The 26284-nt window shown below is 44.8% G+C and overlaps 1 protein-coding gene across 1 annotated transcript; it reads left to right on the top strand.

Moving 5' to 3' along the window:
* Positions 1–2064: 2064 nt before the first annotated feature.
* NTMT2 (N-terminal Xaa-Pro-Lys N-methyltransferase 2) lies at positions 2065–25205 on the top strand. Its single transcript, XM_074962174.1, has 4 exons — positions 2065–2218; positions 12008–12183; positions 21351–21600; positions 24931–25205. Exons 1-4 carry the CDS (start codon positions 2065–2067, stop codon positions 25203–25205), a joined length of 855 nt encoding a protein of 284 aa, XP_074818275.1.
* The last annotated feature ends 1079 nt before the right edge of the window (positions 25206–26284 follow it).

Genomic DNA, 26284 nt, shown 5'->3' with positions numbered 1-26284 from the left:
GCTTAGATTGTAAGTGCTTCAGGGCTGAGAGCAACTCTTGGTTAATATGTCTGTATAGCACCCACACAAAGGGGTTGTGGCCTCTAGGCGCTAATGCAATGCAAATAATAAACAGTGATGATAACTATTTCTTCAGTGTTCTATGGATCCTCAGGGTCTCTGTGCGGGTCAGGACTGCTCCAACGCACAGCCATGCAAAGGACATTGTCTGCAGAAAGCCCCCAGCTTATCAGAAACTGCTAAAAAAGTGTTAAAAGAAACATTAAGAATACACAAAGGACTCAAAAGGTAGGAAATAACCTCACAACCTTAACTCTGCTTCCTTGTGAGTTTGCCTGATGGTACTGTCCAGATCCTCGGCTAGTGTAAACCAGTGTAGTTTCCTAGAAGTCACAGACCTTGGACCCTATGAAGAAGCTTCCATGGGGCCCAGAGGAGAGTGTAGGAACAATGCCACAGAGGTGGCTGGGCCTCACTTCCATGTGGAAGTTCGGAGAACAATGCGTATTTGTGGGCCTATGAATTTAATGTCATAAGAGATTTTATAGACTAAACCAGGGGTCTCAAAGTCCTGGCCTGCGGGCCATATGTGGCCCGAGAACCTCCCCACTGTGGCTCGCGGAGGAGAGACGCATGTGGACACGCTGCCGGCATTGTTTGCTGCAGGCGCTAGCCCCAGCAGCTCCCATTGGCTGAGGGAGAGGGACAGAGATACCATCACTAGTCGCCGGGCAGAGTCAGCCATGGAGGTAGCAGCATTAGTTGCTGGGCAGAGTCAGCTATGGAGGCAGTATCACTTTTTCCCCCACAATGAATATGAACAACTCAAAATACCGAACACAACTATCTGATGCCCACCTTGCTGCAATCCTGACGGTTTCAACTGCTCAGTCACTGAGGCCAAACATCAACAAACTGACAGAACTGAAGCATTGCCAGGTGTCTGGCAAACACTAAAAACTCTCTGGCAGACGAAGAATTGTATAAAGTTGTATGACAGTTTTATTATTTCTAAGAAATTCAAAATAAAAAATACAATATAAATGTTTGCTTTTCTGAACACCATCTTCAGTGACATTATTGGCCCACGGGGACGATTTGAGGACTGGCACTGGCCCTAAGGTAAATTGAGCTTGAGACCCCTGGACTAAACTGTCCAGGATACTCTAGGTTAAGGTTCCCACAGGGTCAGTATTCCCCTGGGGAACACACAGCATTCTGCCCTGATGCCATTCCAAGCCTGGACTAAGCCTGGCTGAAACCTGGAGGTACCATTATATTGCTGCACAAATGGACATTGCCAAGCCAGAGAGGCGTAAAGAGATGTATCAGTTCAGAACAGTGAGCTCTGAGCTATTAAGTAGCTTCTTTTATCAGCTGCACAATGATCCTACCCAACGTCTCTCCAAGGCAGTAAAACTGCTGTCCTGCTATATAGGTCTCTGGGACACCATCCAATGTGGGGCCAAAAATAGACAAAAACCCCATGAAGAGTCTCAAGGCAATCCCAGGACGCTATCCACTAGACCACACTGCCTCTCCCAGAGTCAGTTGCACTCTACCCACTTTGTGCCTTGCCGAGAAGACCTGGCTTCCCAGGGGAATGAATAGCAAACATGGCTTGGAGACGACCCAGCGCCTGAAAAACAAAAATCACCCTCCAATATGCCAAAGAGGGAGAGGGAGCCCTGCACAACAGCCATGGTCCTTTGAAGTAGAAGCTAAAGAGATTTTAAAAACTAATCAAATTAGAGCTATCCCTCTGGGAGCACATATACTTTTACCCTGGCTAAGCAATATCCCAGTTTGGGTTTTTAGAACTTTCCAGCAGCTGCTAGGTTAGGAGGGTGACACGGGAGAGATTATTCTGAGCAAGTGCTAAGAGCCAGCACTTTCCCCGGCTCCATTCCCAGACATTCCCCCTCCCTCCAATATAGAATGACAGAGGACTGCCCCAGTTTAAATGACACTCTCAGCCTCTTGGAAACAACAGGTACTGCTCAGACCACAATCCAAGCAATTCCCACCCACCCCCCCCCAAACAGCCCATAAACCATCATCACCATGGATGATAAGGGAGCCCATTTAGCCTTTAAGTCACGCTGGCGCAAGACGGACGAGGAGCTCTGTCGGCACAGCATGTCTTTTATCCTGCACAAGGCCATACGAAGTGATTTCTTTCAGAGTTACCTCTACCTTCTGGAGCGGCTTCCCCTCGGTGAGTTCTCTGTGTGTGTCTGTCTGTGGACAGTGCCTAGTGCATTGTGCAAGCTACCAGAATACAAATAAATTGATAATAATGATAAATAGCTCTGCTAAGCCCTAGCACAGACAATAAGGTGCTATACAAGCCAGTCTGTTCTATCCTTCAGCTACCACTGATCTGGCATCACAGTTTATTGTATCTTGGTGCCACAATGATAAGCACCACAGAAATAGATGGATTGGCAGATGAGATCTACTTTGCTTGCAGATGCAGTTAATGCTATTTTTTTTCCATTTACAGTTAAAATAAAAAATGTGTTGTGAGTTTAAGGATGAGAAGCTGCATTGTGTGTGAGTGCGAAAGAGAGAGAGAGAGAGAGAGAGAGAGAGAGAGAAAAAACTGGAGCAGACATGCTTTGCTTTCTGGCTGTCAAATGTCCATATTTGTTATCTTTCCAGATGTCCATATCTTTGATCCAAGTCTTGCTTTGCAGAGTGGAAAGGTGCTTGCGAAACAATGCTGGGTGGGTCTGTTATCAAGAGTTTGTTATCCTAAATCTTTCCCACAATTCACTCAATCCAATTATTTATTTAGTTTCAAAGTACTTCTGGAAGGAAGGGTTAATTTATGGCCAGATTTCGACAGGAGCTACTGAATGCTAAGTGCTGAGCTACTTTTTTAGGAAATAGTGCTGAAATAGGATCTGAGCTCTACTGAAATGTCTGGCCCCGAATATGTAAGGTTTGGGATGTCCTACTCCAATTCCAAAAAGCCACAATTGTCCTGATGACAATCAAGAAGAAGCCAGGTTTTGACTTAGGACTGTATTATTTTAAGATGGTCACTTTGCCAGCTGCATACTGCAGGCTATGCTTAATGTTAGAATCACATCAGTTAGAGATAGAAAGAACCTTTCAGGTCACATCTTGTTTATCTTATTGGCAGGGCATTTGTTCTTGAGGGCTTCCTCCACATTTACAGGCAACAGATCACCTTTGCTGAACATGTGCACCTGCCATTGACACCAGGGGGAATTCTGTTAAAGATCAAGGCATTTATAGGTCTCTTAGAGAGTGGAGGTAGTTCTGTGTTTTGCACTATTTTTATAGAGCTGCTAAACAGACAAACAAAATGTGCAACCATCTGAAGTGTCCCATAGAAGATAAATTCACTTCACCCTAGTCATTCTGAGAGGATGAGAGGGAATGGGTAAGAATGTTGTGGGGAATCTCAATAAAAAAGAAAGATCTTCTTAGTTATAGCCTTACATAATTCCTAAAAGTCCATTACAATGCTAGTCCTTCCCTTTGTTCTGAAAATAAGTGCAAGGTATTAGAAACTCAGCCAAATTTCTGACTGTTTAGTTGTCCAAAATAACTATGAATAGACTCTTAGATTTTAAGGCTTCAAGGTATCATTATATCATCTAGTTTGAGTTCCTGTATAGCAGAGGCCACAGGGTTTCACACAGTGATTCCTGCATCAAGCCCATAACTTCTACAACATATATTTTAGAAGGGCAACCTCTTGATTTAAAGTTATCAAGTGATGGGAGAATCCACCCAGTCCCTAGGTAAGTTGTTCCAATGATTAATTACCCTCACTGTTAAAAAAAAAATTGTGCCTTGTTTCCAGTATCGTGTCTCGTGTCTAGCTGGTTGTCTAGCGTCAGCGTCCAGCTGTTGGGTTGGTTATCCCTTTGTCTGCTAAGCTGAAGAGCTCTCTGCCATCAGGTATCTTCTCCCCACAAATATATCTGCAGACTGACCAAATCACCTCTTAGGCCATGCCTACACTACCCGCCGGATCCCTGATCGCTCTACCGTCGACTCCAGAACTCCACCACAGCGAGAGGCGGAAGCAGAGTTGACGGGGGAGCGGCGACCGTCAATCCCGCACCACGAGGACGCGAAGTAAGTGATTCTAAGTCGATCTAAGATACGTCGACTTCAGCTACGCTATTCTCGTAGCTGAAGTTGCGTATCTTAGATCGATTCCCGCCCCCCCCCGCCCAGTGTAGACCAGGCTTTAGTTATGCTAAATAGATGGAGCTCCCTTTGTTTTTCACTGTAAAGCAGCTTTCCTAGTCCCTGAATCATTCTTGTAGCTCTTTTCTAACCCCTTTCCAATTTGTCAATTTACTGTCGGTTTGTCCAATTTAGCAACTCTTTCTGCTGTGTCTCTGAGCAAGGAGATGAGTGGTGGGCTGGGAAGCATGTGGCAGCTCCAAAAGCCAGGATAGTATTACTGTTTCAAGTTCAGTTCCATGGAGAACATAGCACCCCATGTAAAACATCTAATCTGAGTCACAGCATCTGTGGTTAGATCCAGGTCTCTCTTCTTTAACCTCAATATTACACAACATGACGAAGCCCCTGATTTAGCAAGGCCTTAAGCATGCACCTAGCTTTGCACAAGTAGTCCCATTTCAAGGTTAGAGCAGCCTAGGGTCAGGAAGGTGCAAAGCTGGTTTAAAGTTAACCATCATTCACCCTGGGCTATATGTCCTGTTCTGGACCTCAGAGAGGTGCAGCATAGAATCTCACCCTAGTGTTACATGTGAGCTGAGCATATTCAGTGTCTAGCCAATTTACAAGAAATCAGCATGCCATTTTTCCAGCCAAAAATAGCACTTTGTTTCTTTGTATAAATACATTATGGGAGTGAATTTAGGCCCCAATTTAAGAATGCACTTAAGTGAGTGTATAACGTTAAGCACATGAGCAGACCTGTGGACTTCAATGGAACTACTCAGATACTTACATTTATGAAAATACTTAAGTGTTTTGCTGGATCGGGGCCTTAATGCTGAGCATAGGTGCTGGAACTAGGGGTGCTGCAGCACCCCCTGGCTTGAAGTGGTTTCCATCATATACAGAGTTTACAGCTTGGTTCAATGGCTCTCAGTACTCCCACTATACAAATTGCTCCAGCACCCCTGGTGCTGAGGAAGTGTGATCCACTGCAAAGAAAACAAAATGCTGTCAGTTTGTAGGGCTAAATATTCTGGACCATGAGCCCCAGGTCTCTATGTAAAATTGGTTCTTTGGGGATGAACTTTACCTTTGGACAAAAAAGGGCTTAAGTGGCCCCTAGTCTTGTGCCAGTCTGCTATACAGGGGTGAAATTCACCCGGGGTTCTCAAATGTGTGTTTAAAACTGATGCACCAAGCATTGGCCACATGATGCATTTTAAAGTGGGGGCTCAGCTGAATGGACACAACTGAACTGGTTCACTGTCTCACAGAAATCGGTTTGAGTCACAAAGACAGGCTCACAAATGCAAACTTCTGTTCCCATCACAAAATTTTAGATGAGTGAACTCCACAGCTAAGAAATATGAGATATTATGTCTGAGAGCAGGAATGCCTCCAACACTAGGTTGCTACCATTTCTTTGACCAGAGCAAGGGCCCTTCAGAAGTTTGGGAAAGAAACTCCTAAATTGATACCTAAGAAAAGAATAGGAGTGACAATTTGGACTTTGCAACGGCAAAGAGTTTAGGTAAACGTTCATTGGTCTAGCTCACAGACTTGGAATTCATCTCTTGGCCACCACTTTGCATCCAGACCATGTTGGTACTGACTACAAATCACTAACGTCTGATAAACTGTTCAGTGACCTTTACAAAATGAATTTCTGATCTCAGTCTGCTTTCTAGTGAGTACTTCATAACCATCGCTGCTTGGAATCCTTGCCAGCAGCTTCAACTTGGAGACCAAGAATGTATAGAAAAATGCTACTTCATTCGAAACATTTCTCACACCCCAAAAGTAGCTATATGACTAGGAAAGCTATTTACCTCTAAAAACTCTACACATGAAAAACAGCTACAGCCCTTCACATCTCTGAGGCTAAGGGGCCTGGGATCCTGGCCTGGATGCTAGATCCCATTTTACAGCTACACTGCAATAAAACATTGGATCAGTAAATACACTTCCTCATTCACTTCTAATCAATTGTTCCATAGCAATCAGCCTGATCAAATTGTAGGTTATGACCTTCCCTACATGCACAGAAGGGGAGGACTAACATGAAAGGAGCTGTGGTTGGTTTGATCATCATCAAAGCTTGTCACTCCAAAACTGCACCCAAGAACTGGTATTGTCCTTTTATCTGGAATAGTTCATTGGGAATATAGGATATCGACAGTGGACATCACATCAGGGAGTATTCAAATGTTTGCCTAGGCTCTCCACATTCACATTTGGGGTCATTCCTCACTTCCTCTTGGTCATATTGTCACCACTCTTTGCCCCCCTGCTCTTGCTTGGTTTAGCATACACCAGTGTTTTTGTTCTACATCAGTGCTTGGGTCCTGAAGAAACCAGGTTCTCCAAGGTTACTGGCATTTCCTGACATTTTGTTACTCTGCAGCCTTCCATGGTGTTTTTTTGGGGTAAGGGATTTTCAAAGGCAAAGCTCTTCCTGGAATTCAGCCTCTTGGGTGAGGGAATGTACCCACACAGTGAGTGTCTTGGGTCATGCACCTGTTTTTGTCTCTCCTTTTTACTGAAGGCATCCCATCTCACTGATGGCAGTGGAATCCCAGTGAGACAGTATACAACAGTGTAGGAGTTGGTTTCAAGGTCCATGTGACAATCGTACAAGACTGAGTTCCGTTTCAATTCTGTGCACATGGCTCAAGTGTGACCATTCTGGGCACAGTACTCCACAGCTGAGTAACACAGGGCAACACTGGTTGCTCAGAGTATTTTGGGGTCCTGTTTGTGTTGGCCAGTTTCTGGAGTGCACAATTCCTGGAGCTCACTTTTTCAGCTTCTTGTGCTCTTTGAACGTCAGCATTCTGTCCAATGTGACCACAGGGTACTCCAGAGATCCAGAGTGCTCAAGGATTGTATCATCCCATGATATCTGGAGTTTTGCTTGGCCTGGTGGTGTTTTAGGTGGAAGGTGCACACTTGTGTCTTGCTAGGCTTAGCATTCAGGAACCAAGTACAGCAGTATTTTTCAGGTACACTCAGGGAGTCGGTTAAAATGCGCTTAGTGTCATCAAATCTTTCCACCTGGGAAGTTATGCAAAGATCATCTGCCTGAATTAATCTTTGCATGTCAGGGAATTCTGGTTGGTCATTTGGGTGGACATTAAACAGCAAGGGTGATAGCACTGAACCTTGGGGCAATCCCTCCCATTGTGCTAGCCATCAACTTTTATGACCATCCATTTTGGCAAAGAAATGTCGATTTTTGAGCAGGGAAGAGGTGACCAGGACTATCTGGCTCTTCTTTCCAATTTCAACAGCCGTGCATGATGGTTCACAGTGTGATATGCAGTTGACAGATCAACAAATACAGCCTCTGTAATTTTGCAGGTTTTGAAGCCATTTTCAATGTATTGAGGTAGGTTTGCAACTTGGCCACAGCATAAATATCCTGGTTGGAAACCAGCCTGGGCATCAGCCAGCTGCTCTTTCTCTATGAGAGCTATTCTAACCATTATCATCTGCTCATATAGTTTGTAGGTTGAGCAGAGTAAGGATATTGGGCAATAACTCTTTGCAGGGTTAGGGTCTTTATGTGGTTTCAGTAGTGCAACCCCTTTGGCCTGACTCCACAGCATGGGTGTCTGCGTTAACACTTGCATAGCGACAAAGAAGTGAAATAGCCACTTCTGTGCTCTCGTCCCAAAGTGTAGCAATGATTCATTAGCTATATCATCGAGACTAGCTGCCTTTCCAGGGTTTTCATGGCTGCTGCTCATTGTGGACTTTGTTGTCTGAGGAGTTAGCAAAGTTCCTGCTTGATTGTTTAGTTTTATACTTTGCTTTGTGGGCTGGTTTGTGAGTTGGGATGAGTTGGTGTGTAGCTTGGTTGGGAGAGACTACGGCAACGCACTTTGGTTGTTGTGCATCGGGGTTCAGCTTGCGAATGGTGGCCCATTCTTTTTTGCTATCATTTCAATCAGCTCCCTTCAGTGGTTGTGCTGCTCATTTCCAATCTCTCTCATAAGCTCACTGGTTTCTTCACTGAATGGATTCAGGTCAAACAATTCTGAATCTCTCTTATATTGTTGGCTTGCCTGTTCTGAAAGCCCAGGTGTATGTAGTCTCCAACGTCACTTAGGGATGTACTTTTGGCACACTTTCACACCAGGGAGAGAAGTTCGCCATAGTGCTCATGTATCAGAGTGGTACTACAGATGGATACATTAGTTCAAAGGTGAAGCTTTCCCAGGAAGCTTTTCTGAAGTAGAATCTTGGCAGGTACTTTGTTTTTGGGTTGCACTGCAGCCTCTATTGCCATTTGTGCTGGTCTATCATTGCCATAACCTCCCTTCTGAAGTTGCCGGCATTTTCAGGGGTCACAAAAGCTAGATCAGGATTGTACCCCTTGTTCCATCCAGTGCTTTGGAAGGCACATTTGTCCTTGAAGTCATAGAGCAAGGTCAACTTGTTAGTTGCCACCCCCTTCTCAACTTCTTCCCCTTTGTTGGGGAATCCCAAGATGATGTGACTGTTGAAATCGGCTGGGACAAGACATGGTTTTACAGCAGTGGAAGGTCAGTTGGCCATGCAAACTGTTCACTTGGTGGTTTGTAAACAGAAATTGCTGCCATGATAAGTGCTTTTGTACCATGGTGCTTCACAGCAGTGTTTTTCCACCAGTCTTTTGTCACGTAAAAGTATTGTGCCGCCATAAGTGTTGCTTTTGATGTTTGCAGCTATATGCATGCCAGGAGTATTTGGTGCTGTTGCCTTGCCATGTGTCTCTTGCAAGCACATAATATCTGTTTTCATGTCAGATAGCATTTCAGCCTTCTTTGCAGAGAACGCTTCCACATCGAAATGAACAGTTTTTAGTGCCATTTTTGGCTCAGAAGTTTATGTCGACATCTATGTCTGAGTCTTCTATTGTGGTCTCAGTGGGTATTGTCAGATTTGGTCTCTCTCCTGTTTAGCTGCAATGGGAGTCATGACATGAATGTATCTGACACGATCCCTGGTTGGCTTGATGAGTGGGCAAAACCATGAACTGCGCCCCTCTGGGATGTGGTGACCGTAGAGAGGGGAAGCCAGAGGGTGGTGTGTAGCTGAGGGTCCATGAGAAATTCAGGGCCAGACTCCAAAGATCTGAGATCCTGAGCAGCATGTCACTCCCATGTGATCCCTTTCATTGGGGTCACACTTTGAGTGTTACTGCTCTGAACAGTAATATGTGCTGCCCCTTGCACACAAACCTCAGCCCTGAAGCACAAGCTGCATGTTCATTCCTCTCCTTTCCATCCATCAGAATATGAAACTCCGTCTGTTGATAAGCCCAATAAAATTGTTCTAGAAATCCTCAATGGAATCTCTTAAGTGAGATCTTCTAAAGCGAGTATCCTGGGGCTCAGTTCCGCTAGCCTCATCAGCAGTGGCTGCAGTATACAGAGAAAGGGGATACAGGAGTAGAAGGGCAACAGTCCCTGCAGCAATGGATGACAGCCAGTGGATCCTTCTATTTCCCAGGGTCTGACAATCACCATGGTCAAGATTTGCAGGGGATCCACTGCCACTCCCTTGATTTTTCTTCCTTTAGTGAAATGTTTCTTTGGAATATGGAAAATAACCAGTGGAGTGTGTCAAACCTGGGTTTGACCCTTGCTGGGCTCAGCACTCACTTGTGGTATAAATTTCTCAGGCATAACATAAATGTGTAATGGATTAAAGCTTTAATAGTATCCGCTCGGCAGTCAGCTTAAGCAGGTGATGACAAGAAGGGCTGGTAATGCTGCTTTTGTTGGATAAAGGATATCCCTGGCATGCTGCTTATATGTAACCCAAGAGCACTATTTTGCTCAGAGTGGTGGTAATTTGGTGGTAATTATTCCCTATTTTGCTTCCTTTGCCCCTCCCTCATTTGCCTCCAGGATGTCATTCTGGTGCTCAGGATGGGCAAGCACACACTTATTCCCCACTGGGCTCCTTGCCTTCAGTAAACACAGTCCATGCTCATTCGTGAGTTGTGGTCTACTCTGGTCCTCCACAGTGCAGTCTCACTTGCCTGTTCAAAGCCCAGGCAATAATTATAATCAATGACTCCTTAGAAATTTAAAGGTGCAGTACACGGAAGACAAAGTCATAACAGTTGCAAGCTACATAAACTGCATTCCTTTTCCCTCATTTTATTTATTTAGTCTACAGGGAAATCTGTGTTTACACTGTGGCTGAAGGTACCTAACCAGACGGACATTTGGCACTTGCTCACTTCCAGTGCTGCACATGTATTGGAGATGCACGACCTATAGTAGGCCTGGCCACATACTGCAAACTGCTCACGAGTATTTGTTCCAATTCTGTACCAGCATTAGATTCATCCCTACCTCCTTGTTACTTGCTATTCAAAGGCAGTCATGTGATTGGGTCTTCATTCACAGGAATGTTTGGGAACAGCTCTTTTTCATGCAAGAAAAAGCTACATTATCCGCCTTCAAAGCCCTCCTCAAAACTCTCCTTTGCATTGATGCCTACAAAAAAAAAAACTTGACAATGCTTAGGCAGAGACCACTTTCTCGCATGCTGACCAATGTTATCTCATTGTTTCCTCATATACCTATCTGTCTGTATCTGTCTGTTGTCTTTTGTCTTTTATTTAGATTGTAAGCTCCTACAAATACTCAGAAAGGGTAAGTACGAAAAGCCCAGAACATTTAGCACAGATCTCAGTTAAGGAAAGAAAAAGGGAAAAGTATCAAATATCAAGTTGAGAATTCATATTTCTTAGACAGCTGCAAAGCTACTATTCTTGGTTACCAGCAGACCATGTGGTAGTAATAGAGTAATATAGAGCCCAAACATTTAAAAACTAAACAATGAAAATACAAACTCCAAACTCTAGCACCTATTGTGTCACCCTCATCAATTACACATCCCTCCTCCTTTTTGATCTGTGGCAGATGAAAATTTAGGGATTGATGCGCTACCACCTTGCACCTTATTTAGGGCCGGACTGTGCAATTAACCCCAACACCGGTGCCAAGCAGGAAGAAAATATTACAGAAAGTCATAGAATTCTTCACTCAGTCACACCGGTGGGACCATTTTACTCCTGCTTGGCACAGACTTTGCACGCTTATAATCAACTACACAGGGTGCTGGGCCTTGGACTGTACAAACCAATTAGCTTCATCTCGGGGTACCTGTACACTGCAATCAGAGGTGTGACTGCAGCACATGGAGCCATACCCAAGCTAGCTTTGATCGAAGCAGCTCAAACAACAATAGAAGTGAAACCGCAGCAGCACGGGCTGTACTTGAGCAACTGGCTCATACTGTTGGGACTTCAATGCTATTGCTATTCAAGCTAGCTCGAGCAAAGCTAGCTCAGGTAGGTCCATGTGTGTGCAGTTATCCCTCTGATTGCCATGTAGACATACCCATAGTCTAAAAAGTGGCACTGCACAACTGTTAATGCGACCCACGGTTTTGCTGTGTAGCAAACAGCCTCTATGGGTCTAATTTGCATGTGTGTTTGCTCTCAAGTTTGAAATCTACAATTTTGAATTAACATGGAGCCGTCTGGGAAGGTAGGGATGTATTTACACAAATGGGCCCTGACCCTGGAAGGTGCTGAGCGGCCTCAGTTCCCCTTGACTTTAATGCGAGTTGATGGATCTCAGCACCTTGCCAGAGCCAGTCCAGAATTAATCATCCTTTTAATTAGGAAGAGAATTTTGCAAATTGTTGGTTTATTTCCACATTCAAATATTTTACATGCGTGCACACACACACCAATAAGACACCCAATCAGACCATGGAGTATCCCATTATAAATAAATAATAATACACTTTCTGTTTGCAGTGAAACTTTATGCTTTAACGAGCGAAGTGATCAACGGTGAGATGCAGTTCTATGCCAGAGCCAAACATTTCTACCGGGAGGTGCCAGCGACAGAAGAGGGCATGATGGGAGACTACATCGAGCTGTCCAGTACAGACATTGAATCCTCCAGGGAATTTCTTAGGAAGTTTATTGGGGTAAGTCGTCCGCTCCAATCTTTGGCAAGAAGCAGGGCTCATGTCTCATAATTCACATGCATCATGCCCAGTCCTTCTTCAGCTCTTAGGGCCTGATCCTGCAAAACACGCCATGCAGGTGGACCCAAGCACTTGCACAGAACCCCAGAGTTCCACAGAGGTTATGGGGTGGTTCTATTTGTAGGATTGGGGCCGTACATAGGCAAAAGTCTCACTGGCTTCAGTAGGAGTTTCACCTGTGTAAATGCTACAAGGTCAGACATGGTCCGTTCTGTAAAGTAGGACATGATATACCAAATCAGACTAATATTCCAGCTAGCCCACTACCCTGCCTCTCTCAGAGCCTGTTTCTAAATGTTTCTGAAGAAGTTGTGAGACATCTCACATGATAGGTTGGGCCTTTTTAGGTCCAGGGCTTTTTCAGAGACCCTTCCCTCTTAAAAGTCTTTCCAATTACGGGGCACTTGCTTTCCGAGTCGTTCAAAAGAGTCTCTCCAGCATGGGGCACGGCTACTTGCAGGTTTAAACTAGTGTAAATGGTGGATTCTCTGTAATTTGAGATCTTTAAACCATGATTTAAGGACTTCGGTAACTCAGCCAGAGGTTAGGAGTCTGTTACAGGAGTGTATGGGTAAGGTTCTGTGGCCTGCAATGTGTAGGAGGCCAGACTAGATGATCATGATGGTCCGTTCTGACTTTAAAGTCTATGAGTCTATAGAGGTCTGGCTTGTCAATGAAGGTGAAGTAGTTAAACCCTAGGTCAGGGCTTATCTCCAACCTCTCCCTGTTGTAGTTGGCTTGTACCTGGTCTGGAGGGCCCTTGCGTGTGGCAGAGGTTTGCAAGCCATCTTCCTCCTAGCAGCTCTGTTGCAAGCATTGCTGCCTCTGAGGCCCAGCTGCCTTCCTCTGGTTACCACACTTTCCTGTGACAGACTCTCCCTTTTAAGCTCATTTCCTACACATGGCATAGGCTCTGCAGGTGCACCTATTTAGTACTGGTTGAGCCCAGAGGAGCTCGTTAGCGATTTCCTGATTGGGATAGGGGTGTGCCGCATCCCACCCTCTATTAGGCAAACATGGAATAAGCTGCCCATAGAGAATTTTTTTTCCTAACCTCAGTCACTTAGGGCCAGATTTTTAAAGATATGTAGGTGCCTAAAGATGCAGATGGGTGTCATGGGGGATTTTCCAAAGCACCTCGCTGGGGATGTGTTCATTATCCATACCAATGTCTTAAACGTTTGTGCAACCTGCTAAGCTTTCGGCCTCAGTGATATCTTGGGGCAATGAGATCCATGAGTTAATTAGGCTTTCTATAAAGTAGTATGTTCCTTTATCAGGTTTAAATATATTGGGATGGAAAGTGGTGGTAGTTTAACAACACAGAACAACACTACATAGCAATGTAGGGCAGGAATTGAGGAAGAATATTGTATCCAATAGAAACTACTGGGGGAATATGTCAGTGCAATAGAATTGCCTGAACTGGTAAATATGTATTAGTAATAATAATAATTAATAATTAATTATTAGTAGTAGTTCACTAGCACCTAGAGGTCCCAAAACAGATCAGGACCTCAGGGTGTTAGGTGCTGTACAAACACACAATAAGAAATACTCCCTTCCCTAAAGAGGCAAGGGATGGGAGGAAGCGATTTGCCCAAGGTCACAGAGGAGATCAGTACCAGAAGTCAAACCCAAGTCTCCTGACTCCCACACCACTGCCCAATCCACTAGACCATGCTGCACTTATAGAGTTAGTTGTGCTCCTTCATATTAAATAAGTGTCTAACCAATGATCATAAAATTGCGATCGAGAGTAGCAAAATAATTTTTCATTTCAGTCTTCTCATTCTGGGTGGTGTTGCAGTGGGTTTGCTCCATCTCTGATCCGCATAAAATCTGATGACTAACAAGTCCCTTGTATTTTAAAGTCTCTGCTGCTTTTCACTGAAGGTAGCATCATACTTTGGCTGAGAGGCCGTGCACTCCAGTTTACTGCTTACAGACCTGGGAGCCAAGAACCCCTGCATTTGAAGTCCAGCTGTGCCAGGGAGGAACGGAAAGTCCCGCCGTTCACTGAGCTGGTCCATTGTTATGGGCATTGTAAGGGGACTCGGCCAGGGCTCGTCCCTCTGCGGGGTGGTGGGGCACCACACCACCTTGCTACACCCTCTCTGCTGGGTTGGGGAATACCCAGTCTATGGCTCAGACCTTCCGGCAGGGACTGAGCAAGCAGTACAATATAAGCCCCGGCCCTGGGCCAGGGCTGGCAGCAAACAAATAGTCACAGGCTCAGGCCCTCAGACAGGGACTGAGCAAATAGTTCAACAGCAAATCCCAGGCTCCTGGCTTTGAGCGACCAGGGAGAGGGGGGGACTGCCACCCACGAGGAGTGTGGCAGGGGGGACGCAGGCCCACCCATTCCACTGCATCCCAGCCCGGGGCCCTAGCAGCAGCAGAAGGCCTGCTGCTGTGTCAATGGGGATCCTGGCCACAACACACTGACACGAAGTACACGAAGTAAAGAAGTGAGACAAAATAAAATGTACAAAATGCGCTAATACAGGTGGATAAAAATAAACCAAGAGACTCATATTTAATGGGAGGGTGAAATCTGGGAGACAGTAATACCAAGAGAGACCTATGGGGAAAGCGGCCAATAAATTACAGATGAATTTACAAGATGATACGACTGAAAAAAAAAATCTACATTTCAGTCTGCTTATATGAAGGCATAATGTAATGGGGTAAAGAGATAATAATTCTTTTTGTATAGCTCTGGTGCTAATGCAGCTGGAATATTGCACTGACTTCTGGACAGTTGGTTACCAGCAAAATATTGACAAAATGAAGTGAGTTCAGAGAAGAGGAACAAAACTACCATTGGTTGGGTAATAGAAGAAAATATACAATGAGTTCATTAGTCAGTAAGGTGCCCTGCACTTCATCAAATAATATAACCAATAAACAGTATTCAAACAGTGCTGGTAAGAATTATCAGGGTGGTTTGGAAGAAAGGGTATATGAGGATAAAGTAAAACTGCTTAAAAGAAATAAGCTTGACCAAGTGATGACTAAAGGGAGACTTGCTAAGAGAGAGGGATTATTTAGCAAGGTACATAGGGTATAACATGGAGATAATGGGATGAAAATAAGAATGGGAACATATAGGCTGAATATCAGAAAAGTCTTTCTGACAGTATTAGGCTGTGTAATAACTTCCCAAGGGAAGTAGTGGAAGCTTTGTTGCTTGGACTTTTGAAATTAGAATGGACAAGGTGCTAGAAAATGTTCTGTAGACACAAGCAGCCCTTTGCAGGATGGGGACAAGAGGTTCTAATAGGGATTTTTGTATCTTCACGTTTCTCACAGATATTTATAAGATGCCCATTACCATGTGTAGTGAGGGGTCGTGGCCTCCCTCTGAGAGTGTTGGGGAGAAACCACTCTCCACCACTGGTGGATGGAGCCAGGCAAGCCACACCCCCGACCAGAACCAGAGGGGCAGGACAGGAAGTTTAAAAGGCAGGCCCTGCTGCTTAGTTATGCAAGAGCTGGAGAAGGAAGCAGATGTTTCTTGCCTGATGCTGAGCCCTGCACCTGAGTTGGAGCTCTACAGTGCTGAGGACCCAGAAGAGGTGCTGGAACTGTTGACTGACCAGTACCTGGAGGAGCTACTGGGACTACCACTGTACTTGTACCCTGGGGGGACAGAGGAACCCCAGGAGATGGAGGTACACTCAGGAGGGGTAGTAGGAAGTAGCCCAGTGACACCAGAGTCTGGTTGTGTTGCCAGAGTCTAGGTCAGCGTGTTACAATGGAATCGCTACTCACCCAGTGGCGGAACCCTCCGCCACTGTCAGGGCCCTGGGCTGAGTGGAGTAGGGTGGGTCTGGGTCCCCCTGCAGTTGTCCCACCCCTGGGTTGACCGCCTACCCATCTAAGGCTGGATGACCTGCTTTTGCTTACTTCTCTGCCCTGCCCGAGGGCCAGAGCCCTGAGACTGCTAATTCTCTTATTGAGCATTGCATGTATAGGTACAACATAATGAGTGGGCATGGCCTCTCTCTGAGACTGACAGGGAGGGATGGCCACTAATCACCACACGATGTTATTGGCTCATTTGTTGGATCTGAACACTGAAGGATAGGGCATGGTCATTATTTTATTATCCAATGAATGCCAAACAGTTTGGCCTTGTACTCGGTGTATAGTGAATCCAAACCCAAATACACTCATGGCCCAATCCTCTGCCTTCTCTCTGCATCCCATTACTCCTAGAGCTGACTAAAGTCTTGTCATCAGAATGTTTTTTGACTAACATTGGCTTTTTGACCAAAATGATTTTTGTGTGTGTGTGAACAATTTTCATTTGGGTTGAAGTTTTCCAGTTGTTAGATGACAAAATGGAAATTGAATATTTTGCCATAAAAGTTTTCAATTCTCAGTAAAGTTTTTGGTGTCTGAACACTGAAAATTTTTATCAAAAATATTTTTTGATTAGTGAATTATTTTCCCTTTTTAATTTTGTGTTTGTCAACAAATTTGCATTGCAAATTTTTTTAAAAATACAAACTTTATGATTTTTTTTGTGGAAAAATAATTTTTTTTTCAACCAACTCTAGTGCCTCCCTCCTCACCTGCAGCTTTCCCTCTGAGACAGGAAGCAGTAATGGAGAAGTTCCTGTGTTCCAATCCCTTTTCTGCCACTGCCCTTCTCTGCATTCCTTTCCACTCCTCCAAAGCCTTGAGCAGCGACGCCATGAGCCTCTGCCATGGCTGCCTGTGATGGGCTGTATAAGCTCTGCACTAACAGAGAAGGGGCTTGGGAAGCTCTGTGCACTAAGGTAACCCTGTCAATCATGCATGGGAAGCAGGAAAGCTTTAAAAAGGAGGAAGCTGCAATCTGCAAGGGGGAAGCCCTGAGAAGGGAGCGGCTGGAGTAGCTCCTGAAACAGCAGGAAGAATCTTCACTCCAGAAACGCCCCCAGCTCTGCAAGGAGCCCAGTGAACTTCAGGGGCAAACCCGATAGGTAAAGGCTGAGGCGGCTACCCAGGCACCTCTGAAGTAAGGCGGTGCCTCCACCATTTCTGCTTTTCATTGATCTCAGGAGGGGCTTGTTTTGTGTTGAACCTACATCTTTGCTTTCTCCCCTACCCATCAACCAAGCAGGGCCCACAAGGGCAGGACCCACAACAAGGACTAAGAGGGTGTGGCTTGTACTGGAGTAACCCCATGGTGGTAACTGGGTATGGCAAGAGTCCAGAGCCCCACTAGGGCAGTGCCCCAGAGAGACTAATTTTATACTGCCATGACCCTAGGAAGCTCCATGAGCACCTCATTCTGCTACTTGCCAGAGCTCTTGAATATGTACATCTCCTACAGGATAGCAGCTTAGGGGACGAGATGGAATGAGGGAACCAACCAGTAGAGTGTTTTCCATTCAAACAATCCTAAAGCAAGGCTGATCAAAAGCCTGTCTGGCAAAACTGTTTGACAATGGAAAATTGGGTTTTCAACTCAAGTAAGGGTTTTTTTTGTTTGTTTGTTTTGTTTTTTGTTTTTTTTTGCAAAAAAGTGTCTGCTCTCTGTGGGAAAATTTTGATTTTTCATTAAAATACAGGGCACCTGAAATTCAGATCATTTCAGTTGAAAAGCAAAATATTTTGATTAAAAATGGAGCTGCAATGGCTCATGGGAACTGTAGTTCAGGGGTGGTTCACGCTCACATTCTCCCCTATAGGTGGGCCTTCCAGGTGCGACTACATCTTCCATGATACACCACTTTCTCCCCTCTTGCTGAGGGAAGCGGGTGCCTCATAGGGAGCTCCTGGCCATGGTGCATCGTGAGAGATGAAGTCTGGCCAGACAGCTCTGCCTAACAGACAATGGGAGCATAAGGTACCCAAACCACAACTCCCAGGAGGCAGTGTGGTGCCATTTTCAATCAGAATGTTTTGGTTTTTGATATTGCACTGAGAAGCCAAAAATGAATAATGACTAATGTTCTTTGGCTAGTGAAGAGTTCATGGATCAGGCATTCTCCACAGGCCAAGAACATTCTTAATTAGCCAAAGAACATTTGACATGTTCATTTACATGCTGTACACTAGGTGCATGGACAATATCTAATAGTATGTAAATTAGTAGATACATTTACAGAGGATGAGACAGTGCCCTTACAAGGAACCCGAGATAAGAGGCAGCCTAAGGAAGGAGTTTTGTGACCCTGGCTTCTCTGATGTGAATTTCCATGTGGCCTATTAGCAAGTCCTTACAGGCTGGGGACCGACTGGCTAAGTGGCAGTCTGGCAGAATAGGGCCTGGGGATTACAGTGGACGAGAAGCTGGATATGAGTCAACAGTGTGCCCTTGTTGCCAAGAAAACTAACAACATATTGGGCTGCATTACTAGGAGCATGGCCAGCAGATTGAGGGAAGTGATTATTCCCCTCTATTCGGCACTGGTGATGCCATATCTGGAGTATGGCGTCCAGTTTTTGAGCCCCCCACTACAGAAAGGAGTGGACAAATTGGAGAGAGTCCAGTGGAAGGCAACAAAAATGATTAGGGGGCTGGGGCACATGACTTATGAGGAAAGGCTGAGGGAACTGGGTTTATTTAGTCTGCAGAAGAGAAGAGTGAGGGGGGGATTTGATAGCAGCCTTTAGCTACCTGAAGGGGGGTTCCAAAGAGAATGGAGCTAGGCTGTTCTCAGTGGTGGCAGATGACAGAACAAGGAGCAATGATCTCAAGTTGCAGTGGGGGAGGTCTAGGTTGAATATTAGGAAACACTATTTCACTAGGAGGGTGGCGAAGCACTGGAATGGGTTACCTAGGGAAGTGGTGGAATCTCCATCTTTTGAGGTTTTTAAGGCCCAACTTGACAAAGCCCTGGCTGGGATGGTTTAGTTGGTCTTGGTCCTGCTTTGAGCAGGGGGTTGGACTAAATGACCTCCTGCGGTCTCTTCCAACCCTAATCTTCTATGAATCTATGAAAGATTAGATCTGTTCTGATGAATGCATCAGTAAAAAGCTATGATAGAACTGGTTGGAAAACAGGGATTTTTCCTGTGGAAAATTTTGGGTTTATCTCGTGCAGGGCAGACACACACTCTTGCAAGTAAGGTCAGATTAATCTTCAGAAATGGACAAAGCAGGACCAGTAGAGTGAGTGGCTGAGATCTTTCCAGGCCTCTGTGTTTATTCTACAGCTACCTCATGTAACTAGATGCACAGCATATTTATGGTATATTTATAGCCATGATGTCGTCCTTGGGACTGTCCTTTGACCGTAATAATCTGCTGAATTAATCATTGAAAGGGGGCCCAAGAAGTGATGATATACAAGCCTCTGACATGATTTATTCTTAGTCTTGTTGAAGGAGGTTGTTTAATAAGCAGATAGAGCCAAATCCTTCCTTGATGTATCTTTTTTTGAAAGGTATGGAGTTACAGCAGGGATGACCTTGGCCCTTAGCTTTCATTTCAACACTGACTTACATAGGAGAGGGGAGAAGGTGTTTACATTTGTCTCCAATGTGTTTTCTTTAAAGACAAATTAGGTTGGAGGAGTTCCAGTCTCACAGTTAATGCCTGCACACTGCTAAAATTCCCATTTTACAGCAAAACAGCAGGTTCTTAAGAGCCCATGTATAGCTAGAATAGAAGCTGCTGCTATAATTAAGCAAGAAACACATCTATTAGAAACATCCTTTTTCAGCAGCTCATTGTTACTTTCTCATACACATACCTGTGGTGCTGAGATTGATCATGTCCAATCTCTGTACAGAGATGATGTTTTTTAAAAAATGTTCAGCAAAATCAATTTGTCCATTTTTGAATTCTATGTACCTTGTGGGGGGGAATACATTTTCCCCATATGATTCAATCCTTTGGGTGGTCAGAACTCAACCATGCCTGTATTGCCTTTGTTTAAACACACCGTATGATTTATAACAGTAGATTAAATGTATGCTTAAATCTACTGTTAAGATTTAGTTGTCTTCAGAGGACCATGGGGTGGGTTGGTTTTGTGACGGGTTGGTTTTGGTGGATGGGTAGGTGTGAATAGCTGAGACCTGAACTTGCAAGGACTTTATGAAATGGGTGAATGTTTTAGGAAGACTAAGGACTTGTGAAAGCATTATGTTCACCATTGTGCCAAGCAAAAGACACCCTGCTTTGTAGGAATGAGCACAGGGCTGGGATTTAGGAGGTCCCAAGTTCTAGTCTATTGTCAGGGACATGTCACTTAAACATTCCTTAATTAGGCCTTCCAGCATTTCTAGGCTGTATGCAAATATGGTTACCTACAGATGGGTAAACTGAGCACAGACAGGTTGGGTGATTTTTCCCAAGGCAGGGGCGTAGCGACTGGAGGGAGACATGGCACTATCCTGTTGATGGACAAGGTGGATGAGGTAATATATTTTATTGGACCATCTTTGGTTGGTGAAAAAGACAAGCTTTTGAGCTACACAGGACTTGAAAGCATGTCTCTTTCACCAGCAGAAATTGGTCCAATAAAAGATATTACCTCATCCACCTTGTTTCTCTAATATCCTGGGACTGACACAGCTACCACAACACTGTAAATATCCTGTTGATGGTCATTTGTGGCCAATCTTGTTAGCTAACTTGATTCTTCCCAATCATGCCTGAACATGATAAAGTGCTATAATGTAGACAAGCCCCCACAGGGGAACTTGACAGAGCCATTCAAGTTAAGAGTTTAGTACAAGACCCTGTCCCACTGACCAAAACCAAAAAGGCATGCCATGAAGTTAATGACCAGTAAATGCAGGCCACCTGTGAAACTCCCTGCCACTGGGGATCACAGAGTTAATCATCTGGATAATTTTCTGTCTGGTAATGATATTTTTGGGTTTGCATGTTAAGCTTAGTCAGAGCTCATACATTAGACTGTAAGCTGATTGCAGCAGGGGACAGGGGAGAATTTCCATCTGTGCTGACACTACCATCAAATTCTGTACAGCACTGCAAAACCAACTATGTGCACAATGCAGCGTTTCCTTTTCAGTGTCAAGTATAAAATTATGATGGAGGCAAGAAAGTGGATTTGATGGACTAATTGAGTGATCCAGCGATCCTCCTGGTGGTGCTATTTCTGGCTTTTAAATGGTTTTCTTGTATTCCACAGGGTCCTGGAAAAGCTGGCACAGAGCATGCCCTCGACTGCGGTTCTGGGATTGGACGGGTCACTAAGCATGTCCTCTTGCCAGTTTTCAAGAGCGTGGAACTAGTGGATATGATGGAAAATTTCCTGGCTGAGGCCCAGAACTATTTACAGGGCAAGAAGGACAGAGTAAAGATGTACTATTGCTACAGCCTCCAGGAATTCACTCCAGCCCCCCAAAAATATGATGTCATCTGGATACAGTGGGTTTCAGGTTAGTTCACCGTTTATATATTTAATGAACCATCCATATATTGCATTAAAATACATGTTCAAAGAATGTTGAGGTTGCAAAGTCAGGTACTCAAAAGTTAGGAAATGCCTGAATTAAGATTGCCTGGGCATAGGCACTGGCACAGGTGTGGCATTGAGAACACAGAAGATACAAAAACAAGGAGTGCGGTGGCACCTTAAAGACTAACAGATTCATTTGGGCATAAGCTTTCATGGGCTAGAACCCACTTCATCTGATGCATTTCACTCCATATCTTTTAAGGAGCCCCCGGACTCCTTGTTTTTGTGGATACAGACTAACATGGCTCCCCCCTGATATTTGATAAGAGATACAATTTCCTTGTTTTCAGTTCTAGTGCACCATAGCAGTCCCCAGCTGCCAGGAGGAGCAACTGCAGGAAAATACTGTTGCACCTCTGCAGCCTTGGAAAGGAGCATGCTCAGTCACTGTTGGTATGGCACATCATAGTCTGGTCATCATGTTTATTATGGTAGTGCCTAAGGACAAGCAAAATGGAGCTCCATTGTGCTAGGTGCTGTACAAACACAGTGCATTAGATGTTTTCTGCCCTGAAGAGCTTACAATCAAAATATACCAGACAGACACAGGGTCAGGGAAGGGAATACATTTTCCCCATATGATTCAATCCTTTAGATGGTCAGAACTCAACCATGCCTGTATTGCCTTTGTTAAAACACATCGTGTTTTGCAGAGATTAAATGTGTGCTTAAATCTACTGTTAAGATTTAGCTGTCAGAATACTCCTGCAGAGTGAACAATGGGATTGTAGAAAATGTCACGTTAGTTCCACAATGTGTGTGTCTGTGGGTTTACTTAGGAGGCGGATCAGCTGAGGGGAGGAGTGAGGGGGACAGGTCGAGGATGGAGCAGGTTCAGTGCAGATGAACTCTGCAAAGAATTTAGCTGCCAGATTTCACGTTCCCGGTGGTATTAGGCTAGGCCCTCCTCAAGCGCCCTCGCAAGGAAGGAAGGTGCCCCGCAGACACCTGGCCTCAGTTTCCCTCCCAACTAGGGTGACCAGATGTCCCAATTTTATAGGGACAGTCCCGATATTTGGGGCTTTCTCTTATATAGGCACTTATTACTTCCCACACCTGTCCCGGTTTTTCACACTTGCTATCTGGTCACCCTACTCCAACACTCCCTTGGGCTGAGAACACCCTTGTCATGGAGTAATTTATCATTATACATGTCTCAAAGGCATATAGCAAAGACCCATATTGTAACTCCAGATACCTCTGGCTCTGCCGCCTTTTGTCACTTACTTCTCCCTCAGTCCCCAGTCTTCCTTCAAGGGGAGGGTTCCTGGGTTTGTCCCTATCATCCCCTAATGGAGTTCAAAGACACAAACAAAGCAACAATGCAAACAGCAGCCACCCTGGGGTTAGGGAAGGGCTCACACCCCATCTGGGTTCTTTCCTTGCTCTGTGTATGGGACTGAAACCACAGGGCCCTCTAGGCCTTCCTTCACCCCAGCACTCACAGAGATTGCAGGTAAGTCCCCACTACTGCTCTGCAGGCCCTTGGCTTCCTTCATCCTCTGTTCTCTCCCAGTTCCCTGCCCCTTATACAGGACAATGGCCACAGGAGCACTCCCTGGGGCTCTGGAGTTCCCACCACCCAGGATTCCCTACTTCTGGCCTCTCTCTCCTTCCTGGCTCTCAAGCCTCCTTATGTCTTCTGACCCCAGGTGCTACCCTGCCCTGTAATCAGCCCTAGCCAGGGCACACCTATTCAGTCACAGGACTGAGGCCCTCTCCCTTAAAGGGGCTCATGCTATGGTCTGAATTCCATTAAAGGGGCCAGTTCAGGTGGTGGTATAGTTGAGTGTATAGCTACCTTCCAACCCATTGAGCTGAGTTTGATTCCTGGTCAGTGCAGCAGTGTGGCTTTACCAAGAGTCATGGTGGATTCTCCATCACTGATCATTTTTACATCAGAATTGGGTGTTTTTTCTAATGGATCTGCTCTAGGAATTATTTTGGGGAAGGTCTCTGGCCTGTGTTATACTGAAGGTCAGACTAGATGACCACAATGGTCCCTTGTGGCTTTGGAATCTCTGTGAATTTATTAAAAAAAAAAACAACCCCTGTGACTCTGGTTCACAGCATGGGGGCATTAGAGCTGTGTAACAAAACATTTGTACACATTTTTTAAACATGGGAAAAACATCAGATTTTTCCCTAAACTTGGTTTTGGAAATGGCTGAACCATTTTTGCAGAAACTTAAAAAAAATTCACTCTGTGGCAGACACATGACATGGAATATTTTAACCCAAATGGTTAAGTTTGGCAAAGTTAGAAGCAACTGAAAACAGGGTCTTATAATGGAAACTCTTAGGCTAACTTAAGTATAGATGGCTCTATCAGCTGTACCTATAACACAAGTGACTGTGTTATTATCTTACCTGCCAATGCTGTGGAGTGAACCGTGCTTGCCAGGAAAGAGGACAGGGTGTCAGGCTTCTCAAATACCTGCTGTGTGTGAAATAAAGAGGCAGTAAGGTTGTCCAAACTCTTTGGATCGTCCAGCTTCAAGTGCCCCTGCTGGCAGCTGAGTGCAACAAGAAAATGGCAAATTCAAGGGTGTCCTTAACTGCTTAGGGCCAAATCAAAAGCACAAGCCTGGGACATTAACATGCTAGCTACCATGTCCCATCCCAAATCTGAGCAAAGTTAAGAAATTAAAGCTGTAGGGAGAACAAAGTGGCTCATGGGGCAGGGAATCTAGATCAACTTCATTCTAAATAGGAACATGACATGACTGTGAGCGTTTTAATGAAAAGTTTTGCTAAATGAAACAAAATGAAATAGGTTTAATCACATTGATTCATGTTTATGGAATGGGAAGTGACCTGTTTCAGATCATCTCATAGATTTGATGGTTGGGTGATTTCAGTGCATTTGGTGCACCCTTGCATGTGAACGATTAACTCTTTAAAAACACCTCCAATGGCATGTTGACCCAATGGCCTGCTCCCAAGACACAACATCTGAGAGTGTAAGGCCTAGTCTACATTAGAAAAGGTTTGGTGGCATTGCTATACCAAACCTTCCTAGTGTAGATGCAGCTTATGCCAGCAAAAGAGTGCTGGTATAAGGAAGAAAACCCGGTGTCCTATGAGTCCCAGTCTCCTGCTCTCACCCTGAGAAACACTTCTGTTAGTTAGTTTGCCTCAAATAAGTGGAGTATAAATAAGCTGATGAAGTCAAGCCCCAGCTGAGATGAGTCCAATCAGATGCACTGGAATGGTGAACCACAACCCATTTCTGTCTCTTCACCTATAGGATACCTGACAGATAAAGATCTCTTGGAGTTTCTTATCCGGTGTCAAAATGGCTTGAAGGATAATGGCGTTGTCATTCTCAAGGACAACGTGGCCCGGGAAGGCTGTATCCTGGACCCATTGGACAGCAGCGTGATCCGAGACCTGAGCATCCTTCGGAGTCTTGTTGAGAAAAGCGGACTCATCATCCTGCAGCAGGAGAGGCAAGAGGGCTTCCCTGAGCAGTGTGTCCCCGTCTGGATGTTGGCCATGCAGAAGAACCCTGGCGTACCCTGAAAGGGGGGATGCGTGGATGTGAAGCCCCTGAAACATGACTGATGCCCAGGACTTGCGATGAGAGGAAGCAGAGAAATGTCTCCTAAAATCCCACTAGTAGGATAGCTCTACTGCTATAGCTACAGGGCTCTGCTCCCCCCAAATGATCATGAGAGTAGCTGCACCTGAGCCAGGGCATGCTGGGAACTACCCTGCTCCCCAAACCAGGCTGCCTCGTCTTCACATCTTCTACTAATAGGCCTCCTCTCTGTGAGATTTCTATTTTGTTAAAGGGATAAAACTCATCTGTGAGAAAATAATTAGGCTAAAGCTTTCCAAAGTGACTTGAGAGTCTCAGATTTTGGGTGCCCCATTTGAGATGCCATAGCAAAGCCTGTTTGTTTGTTTTTGGTTTTTTTCCCAGAGGATGGATGCTCAGCTCTTCCTGGAAATCAGGGCCCCTTAAGAAGATTCAAGTTGGACATACAAATCACTTCTCTTCTGAAAATCTCGGCTTAACTCCTTATCTGTGTGGCTAATAATACCTTAGATTATTGGAACCACAAATGTCAGGAGTGTCTAATCTATTTACTGTCAGTTATGCTGTTTGGTTGTTTGTTTGTTTTGTTTGTTTTTTGCATTTCCCTCAGTTTAGACAGTGAAACTAATCTGGTCAATTTCATATTTTAGGTCAATTTCACTTCCTTCTTCCCTTGCCCTAGAAGGATGCTGTTATATTAGGATTCTCAACACTTCTGGGGAAAGTGTCAATGACAAAGATCTACATTGTAAAACGCTGTTTGCATTGAAAACTTTGCAAAATGGTTTCTACGTGTAATTAAGTTGCGGAAAACATTTGTTCTAAAACCAAAAGCTACATTCACAGCAGAAACCACAAGGAGCCTGGTGGCGCCTTAAAGACTAACAGATTTATTTGAGCATAAGCTTTTGTGGGTAAAAACTGCACTTCTTCAGATGCATGGAGTGAAAATTAAAGATGCAGCCATAAATATACTGACACATGAACAGAAGGGAGTTACCTCACAAGTGGAGAACCAGTGTTGAAAGGGCCAATTCGATCAGTGTGGATGTAGTCCACT

This window comes from Natator depressus, chromosome 8 (genome assembly GCF_965152275.1).
Source record: "Natator depressus isolate rNatDep1 chromosome 8, rNatDep2.hap1, whole genome shotgun sequence".
Classification (NCBI taxonomy): Eukaryota; Metazoa; Chordata; order Testudines; family Cheloniidae; genus Natator; species Natator depressus.
Note: the sequence above shows the minus strand (reverse complement) of the source record. Positions and strands in the feature narration are given on the sequence as shown.

Bases quoted from the DNA above. Each gene is read 5' to 3' on its own strand.
- NTMT2 (XM_074962174.1), top strand. From the start codon at position 2,065: ATGGATGATAAGGGAGCCCATTTAGCCTTTAAGTCACGCTGGCGCAAG. The intron at 2,219-12,007 runs GTGAGTTCTCTG...TTCTGTTTGCAG, and splicing joins TCTGGAGCGGCTTCCCCTCG to TGAAACTTTATGCTTTAACG. The intron at 12,184-21,350 runs GTAAGTCGTCCG...TGTATTCCACAG, and splicing joins TTCTTAGGAAGTTTATTGGG to GGTCCTGGAAAAGCTGGCAC.